Genomic DNA, 17,209 nt, shown 5'->3' on the forward strand with positions numbered 1-17,209 from the left:
CCATTACTTAGTTCAATCCAGAAACGCAATGTTTTTAGCGGTACATGATGTGTTTGTAAGTAAATTCCCATATAAGGTTTAAAGTCTCCCAATTCTTCTTGGATACCATCCTAAAATATATTGTATCTAAATTCAAGTATATTATATTTTGAATTGTATAAAGTAAAATCTTTCTCTGAGGGTTTCTTTGCACGGCTGCTTATAATATTATGATTGTAAAAAATATTATATTTTTTTATGCTTTTATATGCATATGCACAAATACACTTACATTAATATTATACAAATTCGGCAATGGGAATTTAACACGTTATTCTTTTATAGCTTTCTCAAAGAAATGTTTTCGAGAATAATATAAATAACTTGTAGACTTGTTTTTATAATTTGTTTCTTAATGGTAATGGGATTTTTATATATAAATTTTTCTCTGTTATTTATCTTGCTATTAATACAATTATTAATATAAAGCTTAATTTTAATTTATATAACGTACATAGAACACATACACAAATACACATTTATAATCTATTCAATGTATAGGTATAATATAATATGTATAATATTAGTATTAATAATCGGATAGTTGTAAAAAAAGATAAAATTGACTAATATTTGGTTGGGGGTTGCATGTATTGTGGTCATAGGTGTGGGTGTGGGTGTGGGAGCAGAGCAGAGCAATGTTCACGGTGTAATTCACAAGCGTTGTCTGCCGCCTGCTGCTCCCGTACCCATCCCTGACCTCCGCAGTGGTCTGCACACGCCGCCACCACATCTACAACCTTTCACAGGTGAAATTCTCCTATTCTATTCTTTTCTTGCACTTGCTTTTATAAATCATACTTTCGATTCACCTTTTTTTTTTACATATATTTCACGCATGTTTGCAATATACATACATATGTATTTACATACACGCAAACCCCATTTTACGTTTTTTTTTTCTTTCAATTTTATTGCATATACATACATATTGATAAAAGTTCATTTTTTATTTGAAATTTTCCATGGCACGACTATTTGAGTGTATTTTATTTTCAATCATTAATATGTTCTTTTATTAATGGTTGTGGCTATTTGCAGGTACTATATCTGCAAATTATTGGCTATTTGCAGGTACTATATCTGTGACAGGCGCAAAACCTTCTGCGCATGCGCGTGAACTGTCAAAATTTTGTTTTAAACCTCTTAAAATTTAGTTCGAACTCGTAAAGTGACGTAGAGTAAAAAATATAATCCAAATTAGTTAATATTATTAATTGCTAGAAAATTATCATCATATACAACGCTAATACCTACATACAAGTACAAGCCGCTAACTAGCTAAATGATATAAATCTATTATAATAATTTGCGAAATTTATTTGCCTCATGTATAATGAACGATTGATTAAACAAGTCTAGCATACATTAAATGTAAGAAATTATAATCGGATTTTAAGTTCACACGCATGCGCAGAAGGCTTTGCCCCTGTCGCAGATATAGTACCTGCAAATAGCCTTTTATTCGCAGATATAGTACCTGCAAATAGCCACAACCTTTATTAATTAGTAATGAAATAAATTTATATTTAAATACTGCATGTTTTGTTTATATATATTTTTTAAATTGCAATTGAATTAAGACACCAATTTTAAATACATGTAAAAGTTTTGCCGATATTTACTTTTTTGTATTATGATATGTATATATATATATATATGAAAATAAACGCGTATTATAATTGAGTACAAAATTTAAAAACATACGTTACATAGTGATTTAAAAAAAATTGTTTTCAGTTACAGCTTTTATCTAATATAGGTATATGTAGAACACATTTTTAATTTGATTTTAAAAAGGCATGTGTTACAATTATATTTTATGAATAAGAAATTTTTTTAAATTCAATTAAAATAGCACGATTTGTATCAGTTTTAAAATTTGTAAATATCAGAATTATTATTGTTCAATATTGTTGATGTTGGATTGGTGTCCAAGAAATAAGAGACTTTAGCGTTATGAAGAGTATGACTTCAAAAGCTATTTGAAAGATGTGTTTGATGCATGTGTAGGCATAAACATGAAGATATTGTAAAATACTTTTGAAATTTTACTTTCGAGTGAAGGGTGAATATTGAGTAGTTCTATAGGTTCGCTTTTATAGATTTAGAAAATACATACTATTTATTTTTTAATAATTAAACTCAAAACTCATCATTGGGTATTTGATTTTTTTTTGCAACTACATACTTTCATACATACATATAGTTAATAGGTGTTCAAAATATATATTAGAACAGAATTTAACTAGATTAAATTTAAATGTCTTGTGGTTTTTTTCACCGTTGTATTGTGTTGAATTTTATTTTATTTTTCACTGTTTGGCGAATGAACTACATACATAAGCGTTTCCTTAAATACATAAAAAAATGAAATTGCGAATATAAAAGTATTTAATGCAAGTACTAAATATTGAAAAATTGTATTTAACTATTATCATTATCAAATATTAATCGTATCATTACCAATTAAATTACTATTGGCATCCATTTACAGCAATTTTCTCTTTTTATGTTTTAATACGCATTAAACCAAATTTAAAGGTAGAGTTATTTTACTGAAATTAAAATTTTTCTAGTGACTCGTTCACCCTCTGCTTCTATCGTATCACGTGGTCGTCCTGTGCAAATGACTGGCGTGAGTGTGGGACAAGGGATGCTTCAACGTTCTGCCTGCTCAACACCTGAAAGACGGAGTGCTAGTCCCCAACATAATTCAATTCTTCCACAAGATGATAGTTTTGTGGTACATAGAGGTCGTGGCGTACCGACTCTCAGTTCTGTATTTCGACAGGGTGAAGGTATTGACTTTTATTTCATGTTTTTATAATTTATTTAATAATAAATATTATAAAATTAATCGAAACCGATAATTTGCAGGTACTGGCGATAGTATTGCTGCTGGCCGTCCCTCAAATTGGGAAGATCAACGGCGTTCCAGCTATGCTGGTCGTCGCTCTCGTAGAGGTTCCATAAATGCTGCAGATGATTCACAACTTACAGTAGAAAACTTTGGAGGTTCTCAAGATCGACTTAATTTTGCGGGAAAAAATCCTGAAAAGGAATTGGCTACTGTCGGAAGCCATCAATCGTCACCTAGAAAAATATCTGCTCCTGCAGGTTTATATTAATTATATTTTTATATCTACTTATGGATGTAATTTTTCATTGATAAAATTGGTTAATTTTTCTTAAATTTTAGGACCAATTGAACCAAATCTCCCTATTCGATCTTCTTTACAAGATGCGAGAGGATCAATAGATATGTTTTATAAAGATGATGAAAATGGCGTGATTTATTCTAATAAAAAAATTGAAGAATATAAACAGCGAAATATCGAAAGGCAATTTTCGAAGCCCGAAGAAGCGGAACAAATTATGGAGAATCAATATGCTAAACTTAGAAGACAATTAAGTAACGATACGATTAGTCTGAATACGCACACCAAAACAGACGAAGGAAATCATTTTCATTTAAATAACAACAACAATAATAAAGAATGCACGGATGATTTGAACACAAAGATCAAGGGATTTGCTGATTTAACCAATTTCAGAAATCCTTCGGAACAATCAGGTAGTTGTTTTAAGTTTTATTGACACAACAGATTTATATATATGAAATAATAATTATGCGTTTATTCAGGCATTCAATTGATTTATATGCAACACGGAAAAGAGGAAAACGCTCCAGTTGCAGGACCCAAAACAAACCAATTTCCAATGGAGGTGGAGAAAAAGATCACTTCTTTTGGTGCTCCTGTACATACGACAACATGGCAACAACAGTCGCTGCAAAATGAAAAATACTCTTCAAGTATGTAAATTTCACATTAAGTGGGTTTGATTTTTATGAAAATTGATATATTCAATTAAAAATCTTCACCTTAGATTGTGATGGAAGTTCGAATAATGAAAACCAAGATCCGACAGTGGTAACCAATGGAAACGCTATGGCCGCTCAGCTAAACAACATTCGCTTGAAATTGGAAGAAAAGAAAAGACGAATCGAACATGAAAAGAGGCGAATGGAAACAGCTCTTAACAGACAAAGACAACAGGTTGGACAGCAAGCGTTTCTTCAAGCCGTTACCAAGGTGATAATCTTTATCCGCTTGCACTCAATTTCATAATCATTTTTATCTATTATTTATGGGATAGCAAGGTTTTTTAATTTTATTATTATTATATTTTATCCATTGGGTGGCAGATACAAATGTTTTCTTCTATAGTGATAATGTCATGTGAGATTATATAATATATATCTACTTGAGTGTGTTATGAATTTGAAACAGGTGTTCACCAGTCACACTGCTGATTTGGATTTTAATTGTAATATATATATGTATACATTTATTGCACATGGAAAAGACAATATATAAAATTTTTATATTAGGATGGTCTCCGTATGTATCAAAACTTCAAATAAACTATTAAGTATAATTTTACAATCTGGTAAAAATATATAGTGATCATCCTAATGTGAATCTATTATAAAAAATCATGTGGTGATGGTTTGGTGTGTTTGGGTCGATGGTTTCAGAATAAAAACATTGTTGCTAAATCACCCATGTCATCTGGTGGTGGAGAATGTGGAGGAGAAGAAAAGTCTCTAGCCCGAATTCCTACCAGAACTACAATTACTGAAAACACTTCACAGTCTTCTCCTTCACACGTGTCTAATCCCGTAAGGCCTGTCACATTACAGGTATTTCTTGTAAAATTTCAATTGCGAGCATGCACTCAAAAACAGTTTTTAGAGTTTTAACATTTTATGGAATGCTAATACATATGTTAATTTTACTGTTTTTGAATTTGAATACAAATCAAGTTTTGGTGTTGTTTTTTTTTATATTAAAGAAAGTAAATGGTAATTGTGAAGCACATTATGAAATCTAATTTATTCCACTTTAATTATACTTTTGGTGAAAGTGAGATTGGTGTACTGTTAGTTTTACAGTTTTGTGATGAATATTGTGCCGTATGCTTTTGTTTCGTTCAGTAATCAAAATTATTTCGTTTTTAAGTGTCCGATTTGTGTATCTAGTGTTTGAAAATGTGTTTTTGTAGTAGTTTCCTGCACTCTTTCTTCAAAAATTTTCACACGGTAAAAATTTATTCATCATAATTTCATTTGTGTCTGTGAATGTGTATACATATGTTTATCAATGCACATATTTGAGTAACAATATTGGTGTCGGTTTATTTATTAAATATAAATAACACACTGTTGAATGTTTGCTTGTTTCTGTATTGTTTTTTTCAAACTCCGAATCATTAAAGTTTCAATGTTTATTATATTTTAATATGATATAAAATTAATTAATATATTCGTTCATAATTATAGGATATTTCTTCGGATGTGCAATCTGTAGAAAACAAATGGCTTGATCAAGATGGTTTGCCATTTGTAGAAACAAGACGTACACCTGATTTGGATGGAATGGCGTTAGAAGACTATCATCAGTCTATCGCAAAGTGTGTAAAATTTAATTAAAAAAATTGCCAATAATGAAAATTTTATTAAAAACCAACATTTTTATTTCAGAATGAATTCAAGTTTACATGATATTCAATCTGATATAGCACGTCTAGCAAGTCAGCAAAACCAAATTCAAGCCAATCAAATTATGCAGCAGCAAGTTTATCAAACTCACATTCCACAATCTTTGGTGAGAAAGTTTTCACTTTGTAGTCATTCATAGATTAAATGGAATGCTTTTACAATATTAACTTTGGTATTTTATCAACAGAATAATCAATATGGATCACAGCATAATATTAATAATTCATCATTTGGATTGCAACAAAATGCTTTTGGTTCTTCACCCCATATTCCAAACGATCGCCAGCAGATGTCATCGAGTCCACATCGTCATCGGTTGATTGAACCACCACAGTTTTATTTGCACGACCAACAACAACAACAACAACAACAACAAGTTCAATCCCCTCCAGTGCGCAGAACTTGGGCTCACCAAAATCAAGATCAGTCGCTTTGGCAAGGTGCTCACGCTCTTCCTCATCAACAGTCTCAAAACCAAGATCTTCAAAGAGGTTGGTCTGCACCACAAATGGTGCCTGGACATCCGCAAGAACTAAGAACTTGGGGAAATCCTCAAGGCTTCATACTTCACGAGGGAGGAAATCCATCGTACAATGTCAATATGCCCAATGTCAATGTTAAATATCAGAACGGATCTGAGCATCAAAACCACATGTTATTATCTAGTCCTCATACTCAACAATCTCACTTCGCAGTTCAATCTTTGTTCAACCAACAGACACCTCCGGCTGCCAGTCCCCAGCATAGAGTAATAACGCCTCAGCGTCAACAGTCTCTCGTGGATTTACCTCGCCAGCTAGGGGCTGTTAGCCTACAGCAATTATCTGCTAATGACACCGTACATGTCCCCATCAAAGCTCCTTCTATAGATGATATGGAACCTCAAAATATTTCTTTTATTGGAAATGCTGAAGACGAGGCGTTACAGCAGGGAATCAGTAGGTTAAATATTACGTCTGGAAGTCGAACTTATAGAATACCTTCACCAACGAGGCCGTCTCTTTCCCGTAACTCTTTTCAACAACCGTTGCTTGAATCGAGCCCAAGTGGAAACAGCTTAGATCAAGTGGATCAATCTGCTGAAAAAGGTTTTTACATATCGTTTGATAGTGAGCAACCTAAACGGCCCAAACCTCCGCTTCGTGCTAAACGCGGTTCACCTAAGAAAGACCGAACGCCGTCAAACAATCATAGTCCGGAAAGAGAATCACACGACACCTTGGATGAAAGTCATTGGCAAGATAGAGTAAAACTTAGCAACCAAGAACCTCCAATTAATCAAAAGCATATTTCTGTCGATAGTATTAAGCCTATTGTTCACAAGGAAATTCAAAGTTCGAGGACGATTCCCTCTGAAGAGGCCAAAAGTAATGCTGCAGCTATTATTATCGGCAAAGATATTTCAAATCTCAATCCGGTAAGTTCCGACTTTTATATAATTTGAGGAAATGGAGTATGAATTATTTACTTATGAATCATTTATTATTTAGGATACCGCAGAAGAGATGGAACGTAAAAAGGAACGCATTATGATGCTATCTTTACAAAGAAGACAACAAGCCGAGGAAGCAAGAGCTCGGGTAGAAGCTGCTGCCGAAGCACGCCGACAGAAAGAATCTGCTCTTGCAGATGAGCGTGCAGCTCGTAAAGAATATCAATCTCAGAGGCGAGAAGTCATTTTACAACAATATAAACTCAAAAAAGCTAAGGAAGAAGCAGAACGAGAAGTAAGTAAATGATATTGAAAGCATATTTGTAATTATTGTAAACAATGTCTTTTGCCGTGCTTATGTAGAGCATTTATTTTTCAGGGGAAAGTATTCGACAAAGCTGAAATCTTGGCTTCAATGAAGCCTTCGAATCATCACGGTAGTAATAATGGTCATGTCGGAAGTGGTGCAAAACTTCGACCGAAAGGTGCCGGAGGCAATGCACGCGCTCGTCCCAAAACAATTCACGTTGACAGTGGAGCAGTTCAAATGGCAGAAGGAATTTTGTCTGCTAGTAGAGGAAAACAAGGCTCTTCGTCCAATCTTACAGGTATGCCTAAAATAGTCATATACAATTTAACTCTATTTGTTTTATATCTTGATTAGTATCTTGCATGGTATGTATGTTCATATTTTTGGTTCTCACAAAAAGAGTTATCGGTAAACAAAAATTATTTTGGAACATTATTATATATGGATGTATTTCTTTAAAAAATAGGAAACCTGTTACGACAGTGTGAGTTCATCCTCAATGCCGGCCTAATCGATATCGTGTTTTTGACATTATTTATTTCTTTTTCACTCCCTTAATGTAGTTGTAATATCATCACATCAAAATTCACTAACCTTTCTTTTATCGTGATGACCTTAAATCGGTTTTGTGAAAAGAAACCTTATTAAACTGAATAGTATGCAACATTTTGTTATTATTGTTTAATATGTATCACCACTTAAATTAGTTGGATTTGGAGCTACATTCATATATAATACAATGCAATATGAACCTCGACTTCATGCAAAATTATATATCGCTACATTTATTTATTTTTTCTTAATGAAAGTGAGCTATAATGTCATATCTGATTTAAATTTTCGTTTTGATAATGAATATTTATTTTTGCAAAGAAATACATGTTTTTTTTATTATTATTCACATACAAGCTTTTCAAAAATCATTGCTGCTTTTTTTATTCTGTAATATTTGTTTATTTGTATTATAAGTAAGAATTTATACTGTGAGTTGTGCCACTTCACCGATTGCCTTAAATTATTTAGTAGACATTTTTATTCACCATTTTTTAAAATGTATATTATAAATATGATTTCGATTGTTTAATAATTACATACATACAATAGTTGACATTTGTTTTTCGATTTCTTTTTCTATACATTTTCTTTTTGCACGTTATTTCATAGATAAAAATTTAAAAAATTAAATCTGTTATATGGTTTTTGTTAAAAATGCTATGCATGCCAAAATTATGTTGTAGTTTATTTGTGTTGTTATTGCTTTGCTTTGAAAATACAGCTGGATATAACCAGCCTCCGTCATCAATGTCCACTATGAGAAGAGACTATTATCGAGGATCGCAGGATAGCCTGGCTGATAGAGCAGGTCTATATAGAGGTACATTTTGCATATATTTTCTTGAGAATGGTTGTGTGTATGTGTGTGTGTTTATTTTGTATTGTATAAATATGTATTATTTGTATTATATGAATGTTTTCTGAAATCAACAATATTGCATCATTTCAGATTCACCAATTGATGAAAGCAGAGGCGTATCGCCGGGAAGTGGAGCTAGTGGATTAGGACGACGCGGTTCATACAAAACATCTAGAGGTATAGTCATTTTGTCATATTCAATAAACAGAGATTTGATTTTTAAATTTGCAAGATGAATCTTAATCGCATGAACCGGCAATTTTGGTGATTTTGATAAAATATTGACAGCACAAGTTTTTATTCCAATTGCATGGATTGACTTATAACATGAATCTTGAAGTAATTTTAAAAATTTAAAAGTCAGTAAGCGGACTTTCTGCTGTAATTCGTAGATGTAATTATAGCATACCGACGATGTTTTTCAAATAGGAATATGCATAGATAGATGTTAGCGAAAACTTCGTTAGATTTATACATATTCGAGGATTCAAGTGAGATATAGAACAGTGTTACTTCACGTTTGAATTATGTATAACTATTAAAAAAAAAGATATATTCCACATTAATATTAATGAAAATATATATGTATACATACTGTGTATGTAGGGAAAATGTGTGTTGAATGTATGAATCTTTCAGAAAACATAAATGTGACGGGGCCACAATCTCAGACTAGAGGAAGGTCTAAATATTCCACTTTCCAGAATAACTTTAAAACTGGACGGAAGTCTAGCTCTCTCATGAATCTTTGTGGTAAGATTTGCAGAGGATATGTTCATAATAAGCTTATATATGCTGTATTCACTGGGTTCAAATTTTTTGGTGCAAAGTTTTTAATCGTACTTTTTTCACGTTATTTTTGGTGGTTTCATTTCAAATTCTTAGAAAATTATTACATAACTTTTCTTTAATAACTTATTTGTAAATATATTGTTTATCTATTAAATTAGCATGATATTTGGTGAAGGTAATGGGTATTATGCTATTTATATTATTATATATTATATGTATACGTATTAACAAATTGTGATTTCTGTTTTTATTACTTTTGGGTCAAACCTAGCCAAAGTACAATATGTTCGTGTCGATCAATAAAAAAAAAACTATAGATCATCGGATGACTAGTTTCAATAGTATCACATTGCGAGGGTGAAGGGAAAAATGAATGAATTTTTATTTATGAAACGAAAACGATTTTTTGCTCATTAAGTTGGTGGGAGAAGTATGATTGGAGTTTTATTTATAGCTTATTTTTGTTAAATTACAGTAAATCTTAAATCATTATGATGCTTACATTTAGCATTCTTCGTTTTCAATTTGATGTCAGCTATGATTAATAATTTATTATACGAACAAAAGTTATCAAAGTGTAGAAATTAAACTATAGATGAATGAGACTAGTTTTATTTTAGATTTAAATACATAAATCATGGTAAATTTAATATAATAGTTTTATAGGTACATACAATATATTAATTTATATTTTTTTGTTTCTTATTTTTATAAACATGGTGATTTCGGTAAACGGATTATTTCGCTCATTACGATCGCGCACACGAAAATCGCAAATACGGAATATTTGGCACTCTCGTTAGTATGATAGTTTGGGTGGGTAACTCTCAATGGATGCGATTTCCGATTGCCAGATATTCCGTGATTGATATTTTAGTGACATGTGCGAAATAATCACCGAACCGATGATTTCATGTATAAAATTCCTTTTATTGACTTTATGTTTTTCAAATGTGCTTTTTTCTAACTCTCCCATTTTTATTCGGTTTCAACTTTAACATATGCGTTTTTCTTATTTAGTCTAAAACATTAACCTTTAATAAAACCAGTTTTTTTTTTTTATTATAATTTAATAAGAAATTGATTTGAATGCATATCACTTTATGCATTTGAACCTGTCGCTTTTTGCTTTGCAATATTTTTCAGTTTAAATATTTGGCATGGTTATTTTGGTTACATTATAATTTACGTAGTAGTGTGGGGTGTGAATATGTTTGTGCTATTTTGTGGGTTTTTATGATTTCACTATTATTTTATGTTGTGTTGTGTTGTGGCGCATGGTGTGCGCAGGCTCAAGCTCTGAACAAGACTCAATGGTGTTACGATACGGTGACGCAGATTCCGGCCTGGGACGAGCAACGCCACCTCGTAGAGCCCCTTCACCAGGAATTCGGACATTGCCTTCACCGTCTGGACCGGGCTCTCTTCCTCCTGGCCTTATTACGAAAAGACGTACATTCGACGACGGATCCAGTGATATTAGTTCTACTCCCAGTTCCATTATGGATTATTCAGGTACCTTTATGTTTGAATGCATAAAACATAATAGCATGTGAGTAAATTATTTTCGTTCACGTGATTTTGTTTTGTGTATGTTTTCATGGGAATGGCTAGAAATCCTCCAAATCATTTATTTACTTTTCATGTGACATTTTTCATTTGCAGGTCCTCGACTGTATAAACAACCAGCCACAAAATCGAATCGAGGCATAATGTTGAATGCGGTTGAATACTGTGTATTTCCCGGCGTTGTCAACAGAGACGCAAAGAGAAGAGTTCTCGACGAGATTAATAATTCAGAAAGCAAACATTTCTTGGTGCTACTTCGTGATGCTGGCTGTCAGTTTAGAGCACTCTATTCTTATTGCCCTGATCGCGATGAAGTATATAAATTATATGGTACAGGACCACGACAAGTTAATGAAAGGATGTTTGATAAATTTTTTAAGTAAGTTTTTTTCATGTTAATTAAAAAATCATTGCAGATATACTTTTGTTCGTTAATTTTAATAATGCAATCGTTTTTAGATATAATTCTGGAACTAAGTGTTTTTCACAAGTCCATACGAAGCATCTTACCGTTACAATAGATGCGTTTACCATTCATAATTCTCTATGGCAAGGAAAGAAAGTTCTTCTCCCCAGCAAGAAGGATATGGCACTAGTTATATAAGTATATAAAATTTATCTAGTCGCCACAAGTCAAACTTATTAATTGTATTTTTTTTCTACGATGATTGTAAATTTATATTGTAATAGTTTTTATAATTTCCATTGAGCTCTGTTGTTTATCGGCGGTCTGGATTCTGTTATTGAAATTCATGTAATATGTGCAGTCGCAATTTATAAAATTATAATTTTGTAATTGCTTAAATGATTTCACTGTAATTTTAAAATAATCGTGCTCTTCATTATTGCCTTATTGTCTGTGTTTTGAAATGTGGAATAGATGGGAAAAGGAAATCACTTCTAATTATTTTTGATGGGCACGTATATACATACATATAATGCTACCATTTAGTGTTAAAATAAATGTCATTTTTATCAGAAATTCTAACAAATTAAGGGCAGATATTTTATGTTGAATAAGACAACTACAGCATTTTGGATGGAATATTTAATAAAAGACAATGAGTTTGATGCAAAATATAATATATAAATATATTTTTCACAAACAACTACTTATGTACATTTTTAGCTACATACATACTTAACTGCATTAGTGGGAATCATATTTAATCATTTTGTTATAAAATTAATACACATTTAATCATTAGATTTTTATTATTTTTTATAATTCTAATTTTTGAAAAATTGTTCGATCTTCACTTTTATGATTTTGATAATTTCATATTTTTTGCTACCATTTGATTTGGCTTTAAGACCTTAATTAATCGTATTATTCTATAATATACAATATATAAATGCATATATGTGTCATTAGCACAACTAATACGAATTGTCATATAAGAACTTGTTACGAGTGATTTGGAATATTTCAGTTTTTTGTGTTTGAATTTTCACCATAATAATATGAAGTGAATACTCTGTTAACCGTTACTTGTGTTGTGAATCGTTTTTCTAATTTTATTTTCTGTTATTGAATATGTTATCAAATATGTATTTTGCTTATTTTGACATTGTAAGTTAACTCTTTTTTGGGGCCAAAATAATAATTTAATATTTAAATGTATTTTTCACGTTACATATATATATTAGCTGTGACTGTTTAAATGTGATCAAGACAGATGTGTAAGGCAGTTTTGTAAAAGTCGAAGTGAAGATTTAAATTTCTTGGAATCGAATGTTTGTATGTGTTAGCTTGAATATTACTATGTATATCCGAATGTATTAGTATAATACGTGTGCTTTAATTAAAATCGTATTTTTTTATATGATTACTAACCACTTTTGATGACTTCTGAAGCATCACTAGTGTTTTGTTATTCATTTTGAAATTTTTATTCCAGAAATCTCATAATTTGATATTTATTTTAATTGCTTGTAGATCATAAGTTTTATAAAGGCAGTTCACAGTACATCGCATAAAAAAATTGTATCAGCTTTCGATGGATTTTTTATGTAATATACAAATTACAATGCAAACTCATACATAATTTAAAATGTTGGAAGTGTTATGTAAATTTGTGTTATTGTTGCAAAAGTTGATTTCGTTATAGTTACTTCATAAGGTTTTCCATGACAAACATGCTTCAAAACATATATTAACTGACTAATTTTAACTTTAAAATGTATTAAAGACTTTTAACAATAACCATTGGGTTGAAGTATTGTCGGTTTATTGTTTGGTTGTGATTATCCTTTTTTTTTTGTTTTTTTTTTTTTACTTAAGAGATAATTAAAGCTACATATTATTATATCACGTTGTAGTTTTAATGATCTATTTCATTCTGTAGATTCCAATTATGTATTATAATTTGAAATATGAATGTTTATTAATTGTAGTCGAGAAATTTGGCTTCTAGAAATTTAATTATCAAATATGTGCGAATTCCTCAAAAGTACTTCCATTGTGTCCTATTTAAAACGTTGATTATAAATTTGCGATGTGTTACTGTATACATATTTCATTTTATGTAGTTGGTGTAAATTGGTTTCAGCATTTGGTCTTAGTGTTTAAACCCTATTTACACTTTCTTTGAAAATGAATTTAATCAGTATCATAAAGGGATAATGTATTGTATTATTGATATTTATAACTTTTAATATTATTAATTTTTGTGTAAGCTTGTTGGCTTACGCATATTTTTCCGAGTATTAAAAATAATATACACATATGTACTACTATTCATTTGTGCAAATGAGCATTTCGATAAATTATTATAATTAATTTATTAAAATGTGCGTCTATAGAAAATAACATTGGATTTTTGACTGAGTCGCCCAGTGTTTTGTTAAATTTATTATTATAATGTGTTTTAACAGTATAACTCGATAGGAATCATAGATTCTGTTTATATATATATATTATATAATTAATATTTTAATAAACACATTCTAATAATATACAAGTTTATGTTAACTCTCGAGATATAAAATTGTTGACATCAAGCCATGAAAATATGTCATTTTTTATAAGACAAAATGTGCGCTTATTCTTTTTATATGCCTAAATGTGTAAATATTGTGTTTTTGTATACAGCTATTTATTGAAAGGAAGTTATTCGAATTAATATTAATCATTTGTCATATACTGTTGTTAATAAAATTTATTAAAAAAATAACAAATAATAATAATAAATTTCTTACATAAACGCAACTTTTTTATTTACCACGTATATAAATTTGACCTTTACTGATTAGATCTTCGGCTACATTTTATCGCTATAATGAACCACAACTAATTGCCCAATACCGCAATATGTCAAAAGTTTGGCATTTTATGACTTAAAAAACTACATTTTATTTGTTACTTAAAAGTAATGCATACTTGGAAAACGGGTCTACCTCACGGGCCCAAATGTAAAACGCCCGAAAACGCAAAGATCTTAAGTCGAAAGATCAAAAAAAAAAAAAGGGTGCATGGTAAACGGTACATTCTCACTTAATTTGTGCGAGCAGGATACAACAGGAACAAGAGGAACAGGCTTTTCCTCCCTAAACTTCTAATAATAAACTTGTATATTATTAGAATGTGTCCCGTATTCTGCGCGCGCACATTAATACGGGAGGAAAAGCCTGTTCCTCTTGTATCCTGCTCGCGCAAATTAAGTGAGTATGTACCGTTTACCATGCACCCTTTTTTTTGATCTTTCGATTTTCGATCTTTGCCTTCCGATATTTGCGTTATCAGGCGTTTCACATTCGGGCCCGTGAGGTAGACCCGTTTCTGAGACATAACGATTCAAGAAGTTGTAATTGTCATAATATGTACACGTTTCCACGCCACCTATGAGGTAGTGTACTTAGCGCGTTTTTTTTTACGTGGTTTCCCCTGAAGGCCTAATCCACAGATCTGTTGTGTTTCTGTTTAGTTTGAAACTATTGAACAATAACAGATATTAGCAAGGGTTGGAAATGATAAAAGCGATGGAAATTAAAAAAAAGTAAAGAAATTTATTCATCTGATTCATAACCTTCAAATACTTATTGTTCTTCTTCTTGATCTTCCTCTTCTTCTTCTTCTTCATTCTGGGTGTAAGTAAATTGCGCAAAAAGTATCGCATGTCTCCTCGTTGATATCAAACGAATCCTCTAGTGTTGGTGATTCAACATTAGAACACGACCTCGTACTAGATTAAGTTTATCACCATACTTCAGTTTTAGTCGTACCTTAATCGTCCTGTAATCTAAAGTTGTAGTTTTGCAAACATTTCTTAGCTCGTTTAAAGTGAACTGACAGTCATCGCTATTTTCAATGTAAGTAAATATTTCCTCCATTGCCAGATTCGTAGCTTCGTCTTTAGGACGACCGACTTTACCCCCAGTGGAAGGTTTCAAGAAAGAAACATAGCAATCATGATGATACTTAGCTTCAGCAGCAACTAGATCATATTCAAATTCGACTCGAGCAAGAACAGCTTCTGCTATAGCATCGGAACGAGTCCGAGCTACTTTCAAAATTGAATCTTTAAATTGAAGTGCACTTACTAGGCTAATTCGACGGCGAGAATCCGAGGATTTTCTTCTCTCATACTCTTCATTCAATTCTTTGCCGCAAAATAAGCATAGTTTTTTAAAACAAAAAGCTGATTCACCTACACGTAATCTAGTACGAGGAGGACTTACTGTTGATGTACTAGCTTCTTGTTCATCACGTTGTCTTTTATTAGCTGCAGCAATAGAACACTTTCGAGTGTAAATTTTACGACAATCTTCATGTATTGTCACAGATTTCTGATTTTTAAGATATTCTGAAAATTCATCAGCTCTTTCGATACTTGCATTGATTAATGTCTTCACACCACGTTCAACATTAACAATTTTACTTTCAGTTAAAAGTTTAGCACAAATAAAACAATATTCTGACATTTTTATTATGAAACGCAAAACAGCACGAAATAGGTTAGAATAAACACGTGTTTTCACTATGGAGTGTCGCTCAAGACTAACGGTATTTCATTTATTGGCATAGAAGTAGAATGCATAGAATCGCTCTCAGCCTCCAAAAATGTTGCTACAAAAACTCTGCGCGGCAGAGTTTGTTCATTGTTTGCTAAACTTCGTCTCTCTCTCTCTTGTCTCTCTTCTGACTTTCCATCTCTCTCTTCGATGGCTCGCTTTTAAAAGATACTTTTGTTAACAATGACCATTCCGTGCAATCTACTTCTATGTTTATTGGGCATTCTAACATAGAGTAGGTATACGACCCTAGCCACGCACACAATTGAACAGGGAGACAGATGTTGTCTCAAGGTTACACTAGCGTATAAATTAAGGGGCTGGGTTTCATTTTACCTGATATTCTCATAGTTATACTTATGTATATTTTATATTTTAAGTGTATGTTACAATCACCGATGGAAAAATATTTTTACTTATATTACAGCTTCAGAGATGTATGTATATACGTGGCGCATATTACATATGACGATTACAACTTTTTGAATCGTTATACCTCAGAAGCGGCGGCTCTTAGGAAAAAAAGTATTGTTACATTTTTTATAGATAATTTTATGATCTACAATTTTTTCTCAGGTAATTTTATGATAAAACTTACTGTTTTGCTGAAAATAACGAAAAACCCATATTTTTGACCTTTGACCTCAAGTAAATTTTTTTCCAAGTATCAGAACGATGAGGAGTTTTGAAATGTCATTTATAATTATGTTTTGAACAATTTTACTCAATTTCAGCTTGTTGTAAATTTATGTACCTTCACTTGTATTTTTTGGCCTAATTTGACCGGACTATTTACTTAAAACGTTTTGTTTTCATATAGCCACATCCAATGGTTCATATTTTAGGAATATCTTTCCAACGAGACGACGCAATTAATTAATAATAAATTAATAGTAGTGAACAGGATCAACATCAAGGGCATGAACATAAACATTTTCAATGCCCAAGTGGTATTTCCCCCATAATGTTCTACTAAGTTATAAATAAAAATTAGTGTGGCTGAAGTGGACTTGCCCGTTATGTTAAAACGTAGAACTACGTGCATCTTGTCCTAGAATTTTTTCCAGAAATGAA

At 31.5% G+C, this 17,209-nt stretch overlaps 2 protein-coding genes across 2 annotated transcripts in view; both read left to right on the top strand.

The window, feature by feature from the left end:
- Patronin (calmodulin-regulated spectrin-associated protein patronin) overlaps positions 1-13,207 on the top strand; it is a 32,560-nt gene extending 19,353 nt beyond the window's left edge. Inside the window, exons 7-24 of the mRNA XM_077439856.1 lie at positions 645-788; positions 2,619-2,840; positions 2,920-3,159; positions 3,242-3,616; positions 3,686-3,856; positions 3,931-4,136; positions 4,583-4,747; positions 5,387-5,517; positions 5,588-5,711; positions 5,793-7,022; positions 7,096-7,332; positions 7,417-7,645; positions 8,624-8,722; positions 8,852-8,938; positions 9,401-9,514; positions 10,844-11,068; positions 11,219-11,501; positions 11,582-13,207. Of these exons, the coding sequence (XP_077295982.1) occupies positions 645-788; positions 2,619-2,840; positions 2,920-3,159; positions 3,242-3,616; positions 3,686-3,856; positions 3,931-4,136; positions 4,583-4,747; positions 5,387-5,517; positions 5,588-5,711; positions 5,793-7,022; positions 7,096-7,332; positions 7,417-7,645; positions 8,624-8,722; positions 8,852-8,938; positions 9,401-9,514; positions 10,844-11,068; positions 11,219-11,501; positions 11,582-11,726 (4,427 nt within the window). The 3' untranslated portion in view covers positions 11,727-13,207. The remainder of the gene's footprint in view (positions 1-644; positions 789-2,618; positions 2,841-2,919; positions 3,160-3,241; positions 3,617-3,685; positions 3,857-3,930; positions 4,137-4,582; positions 4,748-5,386; positions 5,518-5,587; positions 5,712-5,792; positions 7,023-7,095; positions 7,333-7,416; positions 7,646-8,623; positions 8,723-8,851; positions 8,939-9,400; positions 9,515-10,843; positions 11,069-11,218; positions 11,502-11,581) is intronic.
- LOC143918144 (katanin p60 ATPase-containing subunit A-like 2) overlaps positions 1-17,209 on the top strand; it is a 145,173-nt gene that overhangs the window by 71,502 nt on the left and 56,462 nt on the right. The window lies entirely within an intron of this gene.

Source organism: Arctopsyche grandis, chromosome 10 (assembly GCF_051622035.1).
Source record: "Arctopsyche grandis isolate Sample6627 chromosome 10, ASM5162203v2, whole genome shotgun sequence".
In the NCBI taxonomy this organism is placed as follows: domain Eukaryota; kingdom Metazoa; phylum Arthropoda; class Insecta; order Trichoptera; family Hydropsychidae; genus Arctopsyche; species Arctopsyche grandis.